Source organism: Lathamus discolor, chromosome 8, assembly GCF_037157495.1.
Source record: "Lathamus discolor isolate bLatDis1 chromosome 8, bLatDis1.hap1, whole genome shotgun sequence".
NCBI lineage: Eukaryota > Metazoa > Chordata > Aves > Psittaciformes > Psittacidae > Lathamus > Lathamus discolor.
This window is the reverse complement of record NC_088891.1, coordinates 9,566,890-9,581,615: the sequence shown is the minus strand read 5'-3', so window position 1 is coordinate 9,581,615 and position 14,726 is coordinate 9,566,890. Positions and strand designations below refer to the sequence as shown.

The 14,726-nt window shown below is 42.2% G+C and overlaps 1 protein-coding gene across 1 annotated transcript; it reads left to right on the top strand.

Annotated features, from left to right (window-relative positions):
* The first annotated feature begins 225 nt into the window (after positions 1-225).
* Positions 226-9,248, top strand: MESD (mesoderm development LRP chaperone). The gene is made up of 3 exons (XM_065688562.1): positions 226-488; positions 4,661-4,893; positions 5,771-9,248. The coding sequence occupies exons 1-3, from the start codon at positions 330-332 to the stop codon at positions 6,033-6,035; spliced, it is 657 nt and encodes a 218-aa protein (XP_065544634.1). The 5' UTR covers positions 226-329; the 3' UTR covers positions 6,036-9,248.
* Positions 9,249-14,726: the final 5,478 nt, after the last annotated feature.

Below are 14,726 nucleotides of genomic sequence, written 5' to 3'. Positions count from 1 at the left end.
GGGGGCCTGCACCCAGCGCGACCCCGACCTCCCCAAACGGCCCGCTGCGCCCGGGCTGCGGCCTCGCCAGGCGCGGCAAGAGCAGCAGCAGGAGGCCGGTGCTCGCCATCCCTTCCGTCCCGGCTCGCCCGCAGCGCCCGGCCCCGCTGCAGGCGGCACCGCCCCACGCCTAGCCCCGGTGCTCGGCCTTCCTCACGCCGCCTCCGCCGCTGCCCTTCCGCCCCTTCCAACTCCTCCTCCTCCTCCCCGCGGCCCGAGCCGCCGCTGCCCCCGCCCCTTTAAGGCAGCCGGGGCCGCCTTCCCGCGGCGGCTCTGGGGTTCGGGGGAAGATGGCGGCGGCCGCTGGCTGGGCCGCGTTGGGCCTCGCGCTGTGGCTGTGCGCGGCTGCCGGCGAGTCGGAGGGGAAGCAGCGGGCCGGGCCGGCCAAGAAGAAGGACATTCGGGACTACAACGACGCGGACATGGCTCGGCTGCTGGAGCAGTGGGAGGTGCGGGGAGGGGCCGGGGACATGCAGGGGGCACCCCGCGGTCGGGGCGAGGCGGGAGGTTTGGTGCCCGCGCCTCCGCCGCGCTTCCCCCGGGCCTGGCTGCGGCCTTGGCATGGAGCGGGCGGGGGGATCCTGGGCCTGGTGGCGCTGGGGCGGCGGGCAGCCGGGCCCTTCCGCCGAGGCTGCGGATTCCGCTGTGGGGAGGTTACAACATCGCGGTGAGCAGGCACAGCGGCCGCTCCTGGGGAGCTGCCGGGGCCCCGCAGCCTGCCCTGCTGCCCTGCCCTCTCGAGCACACGGTGGCCATGCGTGCCACAGCCTGGCTTGAGCTGGGTGTCTGCTGTGTTGGGGTATGAAGGGCCTTGCTGTCCATTCTTTGGTCATACTTTGTGACCAAAGGATGGATAGCAGGAGAAATGCTTATTTCAGGTTTCCAGAGTAGATACATAGTTGGTTGGTGTTTTCCTTCCTTGCCACTCATCATGGTAATGACTTCTAATTCCAGCTCTGTTGCCTCCCTTTGTTCCCATCACACTGCTGCCTTAACTTCCTTTTGACAGTTCCCCATCATTCTTCTCTATGTGGTTGTCATGACACTGTTTGGTTCTGTTCACTATTTTTGTATTCCATCATGTTCTGATAAATCCCAGAACACTCATCAGTGTCTTCTGCTCTTTCCCATGAGGCTGTTCCCCAGAATGTTTTGCACAAGTCCCAGGGGAAATAATGGTGTAAAAGTTTCTGTCTCCTGTAACACCATCTGCAGCTGTAAGTCAAGGTGGAGAAGTAGGCTTTGTATGTGTAATATCGATAAAGCAACTTTTGTGAGAAGTAAGGATGTCTGCCTTGGGCCTCGTTGGCAGATTATGAACGTGTTCATCCCAGGGGCTGTTACTGTGTATCTCCCTTTAAGAAGAGAGATTCTTGGAAAGCTGAGTTAAAATTCTAAATAAAATCATATAAAATCTCAAAATTCACCTTTCCATTGGTGGCATCAGCCAAGGACCAGGTGGTCCCAGCTGCTGAAAAATCAAAAGCTTAAATGATAATATTGGCCAGCTTCAGTGAAATTTAGCATTTTAGGGAAAATCTTAGAAGATTAACATCTCTGAATTGCATGCCTGGATGAAAGGGAGACTCAAGTTAATGCTGTCGTGACTCTAGCTGTGTACTCTGTTCCAGCCATGTGGCAAGCAGGAGGCTGTTCGGGGTTTTTTCCTCTGTCCTGGAGCAGGTCCCCGATCCATTTCGCCATGTGCTGCACAAATGTTTGTAGCCACATTGAGTGCAGATGTGGATGAACATCTGGGGACTTTGCTGCTCAGGCTGGCATTGCCACTGAGGGAATTCGCAGCCAGTCACAGCCCTGGGAGGAAAAAGTTACTGAAGCAGTGGCTCAACAATGAGCAGTTGTTTGGTCTTTGGGATGGTCAGCTGCATGGCATTTTGTCTGGTGGTAGTCAGGACTTATAAAAAGAACATGAAAGACTTAAGGGGGTGGTGGCTGGAAGATGGAGGAGAAGAAAAGCATGAGTGGACTTGATGGGGTGGGATGAGAAACAAAGGGGCCATTATGAATTTGGATAAGAGCAGGAATTATGCTCTGGAGCAAGGGGCACAGGGCCCAGATCTGTACAGAATCAAGTGTCATTCATTGCAACTGAGATGACGCCTAATACTTTTTATTTCCCTGGCGATTAGTCAAAAGCACTGGAGGATGGTGGCTGTTACATCCTTGGGTTCAGCCACAAGCCTGGTGAGGCTGAGGCCATGGCTCCAGCAGCCTTCCCAGAACAAGCAGCCACCTCTGTGCAGGCTCTTGTGCTGCCACTTGCCCTATGCTGGTGCAGCCATGTGTGTGGATGCCTGATGAATCGGGGGAGTGATCTAGGAGAAAATGAGGATGGGGAACTGAGGTTTCTTCATTAGATCAGTTGCATAACTACAGCTTGAAGCAAACTGCCTAGGGATTTCCCTCATGGAAAGGGACTCTCCAGCCACCATGGGTCCAGAGGAGCTGAAAGCAGAACTGAGAATGTGGTCATTCTGTTACTGAAATGTTCTATTCTTTAAGTAGTTCATAATTGTTGTAAGCTCAGGATTTCTTGGGCTTGACTGTGAGCTGAGATTGAATAGGCCAAGGAATTAGGTGACATATGTTACTAATAGTTTTAAAATTTAAATTTCAGGGCATTGATGAGAAATGTGTGAGAATGGGAGCAGAGGGGAGGAGAAAAAGAAGGCATACATAGGAAATACATAGTTATTACTGTGTTGTGTAATGCTTTCCCTCTGAAGCCTCCGGTTACAGCTTGAAGGAATGAATCTGCAAGACATTTCAGAGCAAAAGCTTATACTTTTCTCCAGTCTTTTGCTTCATAGATAGATTTATAGAACGGCATGATAGTTTGTACAGGATCAGGAGAAGGAGTGTGGTATAGGGGAGCTTTTGACTGCTTTTTATGATATTTCTATTCAAACTGCAGCAGTACAGCTTTATGAGCATTTAGCTGAATAGTTAAAGGAAAAATAGGTTAATATATGTTAGGTTGTGCTGTCACTAAAACCAAAGTCAGTTTCTGTGTTGCATAAGGACTATGTGGAAACATTTCTGCCTTTCACTTTCAAAACTGAAATAAGCTGGTTTTGCACTAGCCAAACTGTTCTAAACTTAGGACTGTTTTGCTTTTACTTCTGAAGAACATTTTTCATTGGCTCATATAAGTTTTTTGTACTTTCACTGTGCTTTACAAATATGAGCATTTTCCAGCTTCCTCTAAGATTAGTATTGTTCCCCCTTAGTGAGGGCTGTGGGACTTCCCTGGGGCTCTCCTTTGCTCTCAATTCACTTAATAAGGAGTTTTCAAAGGGATGTGAACTATCTGAAAGTGTCCTTCAGCCTTGCAAAATTGAAGCAAATGTAGTTAGTAAGGAAAGAAAGGATAAAATCTAAGGCTTCTACAGTTTCTATTCTGTGGCAACTAATTTTTAAACTCCTTTGTCAGAAAGACAGCAAACTACGTAATTGAGATGGGAAGAGAGATCATGTGCGTGGAACCTTACCTTTAAAGGGTATGGGATGCTCCGTGTAGTGGGATATTGTCAAAGGATGATGTCGAGTTTGCATATAGGCATGTGCAGAGATGAGAAGGTAGTGCATGCTTAGACCTAAAAAATAAAGCTTGGCTTTTGAAGGGAGTTATCTTTAGGTGCTACTACAGTTCATGCCCCTGATGGAGTGCTGCATATTTTCACAAAACACTTGAAGTCAAAACATCACCTGAAATGTCTGCCTTAATTCCTACTGATTTACTAGTGCTTGGGTGGATGCCAGTGTAGGACTTCCAGGGTTTTATGTTGTATTTTTGTATTAACTTTTTAATATGATACAAATACTGTTGAAGAAATCAAGCTCTGGCTCAATGTAAGCTGTCACTCTATTCACTCCTCTCTCTCATGAGCTGTTTTAAGGGGCAGCAGTTTGAATTCTGCCTTTCCAAATATTTAAATGCCTGTCAACCTCAGCAGGAGGCATCAAGAGGTTTTTTCTTTATTCTAGGAGTAATTTACTCCTGGCGATTATGTTGTCAGACTGTGAGCTGCAGCTGTGCATTAGAAAAGTCATGAAGTCTTTAATATAAGTTTTCCTGTGGCATGAACCTTGAAATTCTGAATTTTTGTGGGTTTCATTTGGTAAAGAGGCAAAGTCAGGAAAATTGAATTCTCAAGTGATCAGTTGAGTCCTAGAGGTGAGTTTTGACCTTGGAAAGCAATGCGCAGGTGAACACTTTTCTATGTGTGTCTGAGGCTTTTTAGTGCAGCTTTCCCAGTTTATCATGTATGCTTAATAAATTTCTGTGAAACTGTGACGAAAAAGTGTTATTTTATGAAGTACCTGTGTGGAATTGTACTGAATTAACCTCGAGGCTGAACTGTTTCTCAGTATATGGCAAAAGGAGAGTCTAGTTGTCAGTATGAAAATGTGTTGAGGGGAGGGTTATAAATGGAAGAATACTCTTCATGAAGTATCCTGAAACAAAATTCACTATTTGTTTTGGTTTGAGAATCTCCATTATCAAGCTAAAAAATACTTTGTCAAAGTGGGAAATTTCAAAACAGAACAGCTTTGTGGAACAGTTGAGTTTAATGCCTCCTTTTCCTTTTCAAAACAGAAAGATGATGACATCGAAGAAGGAGATCTTCCTGAACACAAGAGGCCTCCAGCACCAATAGATTTCTCAAAAATTGATCCAGGCAAGCCTGAAAGTATCCTGAAGCTGACGAAGAAGGGGAAGACTTTGATGATGTTTGTCACAGTGTCAGGAAATCCCACAGAAAAAGAGACAGAAGAAATCACTAGCTTGTGGCAGGGCAGTCTCTTCAATGCAAACTATGATGTGCAAAGGTAAGCTGTTATACACAAGGATGAAGTTTGTCTTTTTACAGAAGCCTTGTTTCTTTCCTTCTGAGAATCTTTTCAACTGTTCATGCTGTGCCCTTCCCCACCTCAATCATCTGTCACTATTTCTGTATCAGTTTCTATGCCAATTTGTTATAAGTCGTGCTATAAAAATTCTGGCATGGTGCACGGATCTTTTTAACACTTACAAATGATGTATGTATAGCCTCTTTTTTTTATCTCATTACATTTCAACTGTTTATCAGTTTTAGCTGCAGTAGTTTGCCTTTATGTGCTTGATGGAAAACATCACACTTGGAAGACTTGTTGCCACAGAAGGCTTTTTGTTCCCCTTGCTAAAAAATGTGGTGTTTCTGAAAGAGAGAGGATCACTTCGAAACACAGGAAGATTGTGTCTCTTGTACTGAGGCTGGGAAGGGTTATAGTAAGTGTATAAAGCAAATATAAAGCCTATTAGTGAGTTTTACATAGTGCCAAATTAATTCCTAAGTTGTCTTTGTATTCTGACTCCCCCTTAGTTATTTGCAAACTTAATACATATTATTCTTATATATGCTAGAAAATTGTTCTCTTGTCCTCCTCCCCAGGCAACAAGATCAGCTTCTAAATGCTCCATCTGTGGGAGTGTTCAAGGCCAGGATGGACAGAGCCTTAGGCAACATGTTAGAGCATGAGGCATCACTTCCCATGGCAGGGGGGTTGGAACTAGATGACCTTAAGGTCATTCCAACCCTAGCCTTTCTATGATTCTACGATTCTTGCTCTTGCATATATGCCTCAGTCACGGAGGTGCTCTGAATTAAGCAAGATGTTGTACTGCTTGAAAAGCACAGAGCTAACAGAAATTATATCTTTCCTCCAGGTTTATTGTTGGCTCAAATCGTGCCATCTTCATGCTGCGTGATGGTGGGTACGCCTGGGAGATCAAAGACTTCCTGATAAGTCAAGAAAGGTGTGCGGATGTTACTCTGGAAGGTCAGGTTTATCCTGGCAAAGGAGGAGAAGAAAATGAGAAAATGAAAAACAAAACAAAACCTGAAAAAACAAAGAAGAAAAAAGATGCAGACAAGAAATCTAACAGCATCAAAGAGGACAACCGAGCAACCAAACAGAGAGAGGATCTATGATGGATTTGTTAACCAGACTGAATACTGTTCCTTGAATGGAAACTAAATTTCCATGCAATTCCTGGGTTTACTGGGGGGAAAGGAAGGAAGCAGAGGTTACTGAGGTTAAAAGACTTATGTTGGAATTCACCAGTTTACTTATTAATGTTGGCCATTTGTTTAGTTGCAGGATAGGTAATGTTTAATACTTTAGTTTGTAATTTTGTATGCTTCTGTGTTAAAATTAACATACAAATCTGTGTGTCTAACATTGCAAACTTAAATTAGGTGGAAAAGAAAAAACAGTCTCAGAATACACTGATACTCATCTTTAGTATCCACATATATCTTGGCTGTGCAAGTTGGTCATTGATTCGTGACTGCTGATGGACAGCAGAATGCAGTACTAATAGATTCTCTTGGAAGTCAGTTTGCCAGAGTCAGTTTCAAAAGTGCATAAAAGTACGAAGAACAGTGGTACACTGGCCAAAGATGCATGAAATTACAGGGTTTAGGACATGTCTGGTTAGGCTGCCTGCTTCTTCAAAATAAACAAAACCTCTTCTGTTTGTCCCAAGAAATCCATGGAAATTCTTAGAAGCAGGATAAAAGCTAGGCAGAGAACTCAGCTAATTCACTCCAAATCAGTGCAGAAAAGAGATTCTGTACCCTTCAAAGCGATGCTGGGCTGTTAATGAAATTACAGCACCCGCATGAGCAGTGTCAGGGCAAAAGAAAAGTCACATTCATGGCATTCAGGTTTCTGCTGCTGCCAAAGAACTGTGCCTCTGGAAGCAGATGTTATGTATGCCCTATTATCTAGACAGTGGATTTTAACTCGGAAATTAATTTGGTCTACTGATTTAAGGGTTTGCTTAAATCTTTGAAAAATTACCAGGTGCTGTGCAGAGCTCAACTGTGAGTTAGACATATCCCTTCCTAATGTTTAATAGCCAGATATTTTTTGTTTGGGAACAGATTGCTGACTGACATGGTTGATTGTGGAAAAAAAAACCCACATTGATTTAAGTGCTCTGAGGTTTGATGTATGGGATTGAATACAATTTCTCCTTGACGTACTTCGTAAATTGGGAATGTTTTATTATTATTCAGATTGTGTTCTGTCAAATTCATTACTTAGAATTGTTGCCCTTCTGCCTTACTGCTTATTAGGGACTAAATGCACCTTGTATGTGTGGTCCACATCATTTTCCAGAGGATGAGCACAGTATTGTCTGTCTTCATTCAGTACTACTTAAGATGTTACTTTGACTCTTTATTTAAGGTGCTAAAATCCAAATGTTTTGGATAAAAGGTCCTAATTGAACCATAATGGTTAATCTTGTGGAATACTTCAGTATCAAAAGTGGGAAACTGATCTGTTGAGTACTTGTCCTAAAATAAAAGATGTGACTAAACTTACTGTTTCACTGAGTAGTAAAGCCTTTTAAATAATTAATGCATTGAGTTAGGTATTCGGGAGAGACACAAATTCATCTTTGGTTTCCGTACATAAGGACTAAATGATGTTGATGAAGGTTCCAGGTGACCAGGTTTATTTAATTTTAATTATATTTGTATGAATTTAGGATTAAAGAAACCTTTCTGGCCACACTTCGTTAAACAGGTCTGTGCCTGTTTGAATAGAAAATGAAATCATGTATTTCTTCAGGATTAACTGTATTACTTTTAAATTGTACTATTAATCCAAACATGTAACAGAGTTGAGTCTCAGTAGATGTTTGGATATTGCATTGCGTCGCGATGTGCAGTCCTTTTCTTGTTCATTACTCATTTAACATTTTGTCAAGTGTTCTTGGCTTGCACCTGCCTTTTTTTAAGGAATGTTGCTTCTCACCTTTAGAGATGAACAAAGGTCAGATGAAACAATAAAGACAAAATATTAATGAGTGAGTTTCTTTTTACAACCTAAATCTGTGGTATAGAGATGACAATTCAGATTATGATCAGAAACATGTGGAAATGAAGTTTCTGCAATTTTCCTAATCTTAGGAAACATAAACCTGATTTTTTTAGTCAAAGTGAGTTCTTCCTGAACTAAACAATGAAGCAATGTAAACCAATATACAAAGGCAACTCAGCCAAGAAGGAGAGAAAAATTACTACGCTGTATAGCTATAAGGCCAGCTTTTGAGAATAGATGCTTGTTTTAGTCATTCGTAAATCCAAATTTACAGTAGGTTGGAGCCCTTTCCCTTCATGGTTAAAAGGAGGGAGGTAATTTTGTTGAAATTTGGCCAGCCAGTTGACTGGGTTTTTTGATTGGCTGAATTTTTGAATCTGTTCTGAATTGTTAAGTTGCCTGTCCCAAAGGCAGCTGTGTTTTGTGCATGTAGTTCAGTTTAAATTTTGAAGTGTGCTTTGTTTTTGGGGGTATTTTTTCATTATTTTTTTAATAGGAGTAATGACTTGAGAGTTGCTTTTTGATACAAAACACAAAGTGCTGCCTTCAAGTAGCTTTTTTTTTTGTCTTCCATTTTTCGCCCTTTTTCATGCTTTACACTCAACAAATAGCATATTTAACTATTAAGTATAATGTGAACCTGGCAGGAACTTCACCCAGCCAGTCTTTCTCTGGTATTGCAGTTCATAACTACTCCCAAAACAAACTTACGTTCACTTTTGGAACTGGTAGGCCTTTGAGCCCCTAGGACTTGTCTCATATAGTGTTACATTAGCAGATGTTAGCTGGTAATGATTTGAGAGACCTGAACATAATATCACTTTTATATATGTATGTATAAATATAACTATCTTCATAAAGTTACTTAAGGTCATTCGTTAATGTTTTGTAGGTGCCCCAGCAGATGTTGAATTTGCGTTAAGCGTCTCATCAGACTTCCAGTAACAGATTTTTGGCTATACTTACAGATATATGTTCAGATGTTGCCTTTAAATCGAATTTCACCGGGGGGGGGGGGTGGTGATTATAGCTTTCCCTATTTCTTTTTCAGTATTAAACAGAGGTATATGGGAAATAATCTGCTCTCATGACAGCTGAGTAAGTGCCTGCTGTCTTTCTCCACTCAGCTCAGTGTTTTCTCTGTTCTAGTGCCGTAACTGAAGTTTTCTAAGTTACTGTTCAATTTTTAACCCAGCAGTCCTCAGAAAAAAGCAGTTTGGCAGTGGTGCTACACAAGATGTGATTGCACTTTGTGAAGAATTTCCAATGGACAATCAACTTCTTTATGTAATAAAATACCAGGACAAAGATGTTGTGGGTTCTATTTTGTTGTTTGTTTGGTTGTTTGGTTTTTTTTTGTTTGGCATTTTTAAGATAGATGTATAGCGTGTGCCTTATTAAAACAATTTAAATTCCTACCTCAAAGAATACAAGTGCATCCCCTGTTCTCGAGAGCTTAATTTTATTGACCAAATAAGTAGGAAATTGGGCATTTAAAGTGGGGGCTGGAGCCCAGAAGACCCAAGAGGAGCACCATGTGCAGTAAAGGAATGAATGTTTCTATGATTCTGTGTTGGCAGTTGAATTTATAACTAAACATCCTTACCAACTATTAAATCTCCCTAATTAGGCAATGTAAACAGTATTCATCATAATTTTAAAGAATGAATTGCAAGTGCCATTATTACTTTGTGCTAAGATTTACCTGTGCTTATTTGCTAAGATTTACCTGTGAAGGTGCAATCAAGTTCCCTGTAATACCTCACCTGTTACCAGTCTTATCTCTATTTGCTGCACAGTCTCACTCCGCATGCATCACTTGCTAGCAGGACAGTTTGTGGGTACAATTTTGCAGCTTCTTTTAGTTTGTCTTCAGCTTTGTTGCTGCAGTTATTACCAATTATTACCCAGTTTTTAAACTTTATTAGGACACACACACTACAACAAGATTTCTGACCTTTATGTGAGTGGTTAAAGCATTTCTATTCTATGAACAGTTGGGTCTGCCTTGACTTCAAAAAGACCCTATGCTCCTGTCACTGCTTCTGAACTCTTTCGATGTGTCATAAAAAGGAAATCATACATTAAAATAACATTTTAAGGTAGGGAACTTTTGTTTGAGTTTTGGCCACTGTTCTTGTGGGGCTTATACTGAGGCTTAGAAATTATTTCCAGTCTTTATCTCTGGCTCATTTCCTTTTCTGTGCAAGGAGTAACAGTGATTGCCTTTTCCAGAGTTGTTTTTTTTTAATCGCATTGGACGTTTATAGAAATTCAAAGAGCCTGTGCCTGTATAATGGGATGCTCCTGGTTTTACAACTGCCTGTTTCATTGCTACTCTCATGTTTCTCATTCTTAAGATTGCCAGCCTACTATGTCTGGTGATACACTTTTATTCGCTATTTCTTTTTATAAATATAAACTATTTTTGCATATCACTATGTCCCATCAGTCGTACTGTGCCATTTTTAACAGGGACAAGCCCCACTGAATTCAGGCAATACCAAACTGCCAGGAAGGTTAGAGCTGTTTGGATTCATGAAAGAAAAACATTCCACTTGCATTCTCTGATGGTAGTGGGGTTCCTCCTCCAGTAGAGAAGTCACACAATGTGAAGGGGCCGGACACACCATTGATCTCCAGCAAAAGAGCTCTTTGCAGTGTAGCTTTTGATTGGTATTTAAAGCTGACATACAACTAAGCATTATGCAGCACACCAGCCTTTATCCAAAGCTGGCTGGTAAATGCTTTGTTTCTTTCCTGTGTGATGCTACTTAATACACTGGTATTTTCACTGTTGTTACCAATGCCAGCTGCGTTCACTTATCAATTAATCAGTGGCATTGTATCAATGGATTTGTGTAACAGCAAAACCAACAGATCCATTACCTATCATTTAAATTAACAGTGATAACTGTAATAAATAATTTCTAAAAACACAGGTCTGTATTTTTTTCGGTTTATTACACAGACATTTGTGTTTTGAGCGGGAGATATGGGGCAATTAAAGGAGCTTCAACCTCTTCCCAGTGTTACTGGCAAAGGCCAGCAAATAAATACATGTTCCTTCAGCACACAGTCTTGCTATGCAGCATGTTACAAAGAGGATCGTCCTTGTTCTACAGGCCCCTGCTCACCCACTGACCTCTTGCACCACTCACTATGTGATAGCAGAGTATTCCCATCTTGTGAAGACTATAATTCATCCTGTTTGGCTGCTTCCTCATGTCCTGGCTCTGAAGCAGCAGCACAGAGGTGACCTGTGTTAGAGTTTCTAGTGTTCAGGTGTCTTGGTGCCTGCTGAGGCTGTAATAATAATCCTATTGGCAAAGTCCTTGTCCTGAGCATTGAATAAAATGGGGAGAGACTGTGTTAGTTTTTGACACTTACTTCTCAGAGGCAGAAAGTTTCTTCTTTCTTATCCCAGAATTATTGTGCCAAATAAAACTGTGCGCCCATCTTTGCTGCCTATAATATCTACTGCTTTTAGAGGTAACTGTCAGCAGTGTCTGAAAATAGGCTGGTTTGCTGTGCTGGTGACGTGCTCACTATTTCTGTGTAGCCCACAGACCAGAGCATTGAGCACTCGTTGACTCGTTAATATTTAAATGGATTCAGGTGCTGTCACTGATGGTGGTGTTACATGTCCATTGGCCTTCGAGGGCTTTGGAAAGGGGTGAACAGCAAGGTCCCAGCCTTTGCTTCCAAGGTGCAAGGCCGTTCACTAGTAATGAGAAGCAGCTGTTCACTGAACAGCACCATGAAGTAACCTGGATCTTGGTGTAACTTACATAGAGCCTTCTTTGTAATGAGAAACACTGAGTGAGTGAGTTAAACGTGAACAGTTGTATTGCAAGGATGCATTGAAAAAAAATATATTGCTTACTTCCTGAGTCAAATAAATAACATAAAGGTTGAATATGTATATTCATGTGAGCATTGCTTATCATTTCCCAGGTCCATGGCTACAAAACATCCTGCATGTTTGGTTTTGGGTTTTTTGGCTAACTTGTCCTCAGTACAGTTTTATTTTATTCAACTTCTTTTGTAAAATAAAGATCTGTTTTCATCCCCTCACCTAAACTGAAATACAATCCAAAATAGTGCATACTTCAAATTGAATCACACAAGATTTTTGTATTACTATTTTATTGTTCAACCTGCCACTCATATCCACAGCCATACCCTGTGACTTCCCAGCCCCTGACAGTCATCTGTTGTCTTTCTGGTGCCATAAAATGTTAAATAACTGTGTGGACTTTAGCTAATTGCAGTTATAACAGAATGGACTTGCCAGGGAGCTTAATGGAAGCAGCAGCATGTAAATAAGCACGTGTTTTGGCACTTAGTTGAGTAGAAGATTTTGAAAAGCTTTCTTTCATTTAATGTGGGAGACAGTTTTTTGTTGTGATCTCAAGAGCTGTGTAACCTAACCCCGGAAAGGCCATTTTCTATCTTACCCTCCCCAACCCTTGTTCCTTGACAGCAGCACCATTTAAGCCATATTGCTCAATCTTTGAATAGACCACGTAAGGCCTGAAATATATTTCAGCCACATTATTATTCCTGTCAGTAGTGATAGGCCAGGACAGTCTCACTTCCTGGGATGAGAAAATCAACTATAGCTGGATAACAGGGAAGGCCATTCTCAAGAGATACCCGAATGACAGAGCAGTACCAGCTGGATACTGGAGATGGATACTACAGGAAAGCAGAAATTGAAGTCAAACCAGCTGCATTAATTTCCTGTGGTGTCACTATCAAGTGACAGACCTGTGGGTTTTAGGTGAGGCATCTGTGCTTTAAGAAACATTACCTAGTACTACTCACTCAGCACTAAGACTATAGGAGAGGAGATGAGGTTACTGTTGTGCTGGGAATTTCACCATGATCTCCCATTACACCATTGCCAAAGGAGCAGAAATACTTGTTTGTAAGGGGCTTTTTACCAGAATGATTCCCCATTGAGTCCTGTCACTGCTCCTCGTCATGGACCCCTTACTGTGTCCTGACTGCTGAAATATGGACTCCAGCTGAGGCTCAAACTCATAAACTGCAAATTATTCTATTTGCAAAGTGATGGAGCTCTCCCTCAGCTTCTGTTTCTAAGGCTATACAGCGAGCATACGTGTTGGATTCAGCTCCATGGCTAAGGGATCACTGTGGGGGTGTGTTTTGTGAAGACAACACGCAAGAGGAAGGAAGGGTGTAGCTGCAGTAGTGGTTTCTACACCTCCCTCCCCCATCCTTTGGTCAGAAAGAAGGTGGGGTGACACAACAGCCTCCAACCTGGCTGCTGGAATGGCCCTTTGGGGGCTGCAAGAGCCTGGACACATCACAGCAGCTTCAGCTTCTGATGGAAGAGATGGTGCAAAACTCTGCAATGGTGGCCTAAAAACCACCTCTTTTGGAGAACCGCATAAACTGTGCCTCATTGTCCAGCGGATTTGGGAGAATCGAATCTCTGGAAGTGGAGGGGGCATCCCTGCCCCTCATAGTTTTGAGCAGATGCTGTGAGCCCTCAGTGGCTGCTCAGCGGAGACCAAGCACGAGTGTGACACTCAGCTGGGGCTGTGACCGCCCTGCTGGCAGGAGCCAACCCCCCCGCCTCTCCTCGGGGCGCGATGCAGCCCGCACCCGGCTCTGCAGCGAAAAGCAGCAAATCAACCCAAAACGCACCACCGCGGCACCGCTAGGGGGCGCGCGCGGACAGGCAACGGGGCGCCGGCTAAACCCGCAGCGGTAGCGGAAACGTCACGTTACGTAGTGTTACGTTTTATCACGTTATGTTGTATTACGTTATGGTACATTCTGCTATGTATTATATATGACGTTATATTGTGTTACCAATTTAATGATTTATAGAATCTTTTTAATTATCTAAATGATACATATTAACATGTTATAATTTATTCTTTTTATTAACAAATTAAGCATATTGGCATACAGAAGCTAATACATTCAATGTACATTGTATTTTATATATCAATGGCTGGAAAGTCTCTACTTAAATATGCATATATAACTAAAAATTAGACAGTAATTTTAGGACAAATGTAATGAATTGTATATGCTTATGTATAGGTTGTTGTTAAACTAGTTCTAATGGCTGTATATACATAGACATCCACACAGAAATATACACATACACACTCTCCCCTTATATACATAGATATATACACACAGACACGCACTCACATAAATACACACACATTCCCCCAGTTACACATATGCACAAATACACACGCACATGCACAAAAATACACCCCTTACACAAATACACTTCCCATTATATAGACACAGACATATACGCACAAATACAGACATAAGTCTCCACACATATACCCCCCTGTTCCCATACATACGTGTACATATACACACACACATATACGTATACACACACACACATATACATATACACACACACACACATACATACGCACACACACCCCCACCTTATACACAAATGCACACACAGGGTGCATTTTAGGTTTTCTGGCTTGAAGGTGCTAGATGGGTTATCTCCTCTGATGTGCTAACTACTATTTTGACACCTGATTAAAAACCAGATCCTTGCATGTTAGAAACGCTGATTCTACCACCAAAAAATCCCATTCGAGTTTTGGAGCCTCCAGAAAGTTTTGTAATGGAGCCTGCCCAGCCGGCACCATCCCAGGGTAGAAGATAAACAAAGTCACACTTGACCCAACAGTGAGATCCTCAGAAGCTTTAACAGCTGCCCACTACAAAAAATGTGTACATGTTTTATCTATTATTTCCATATATAT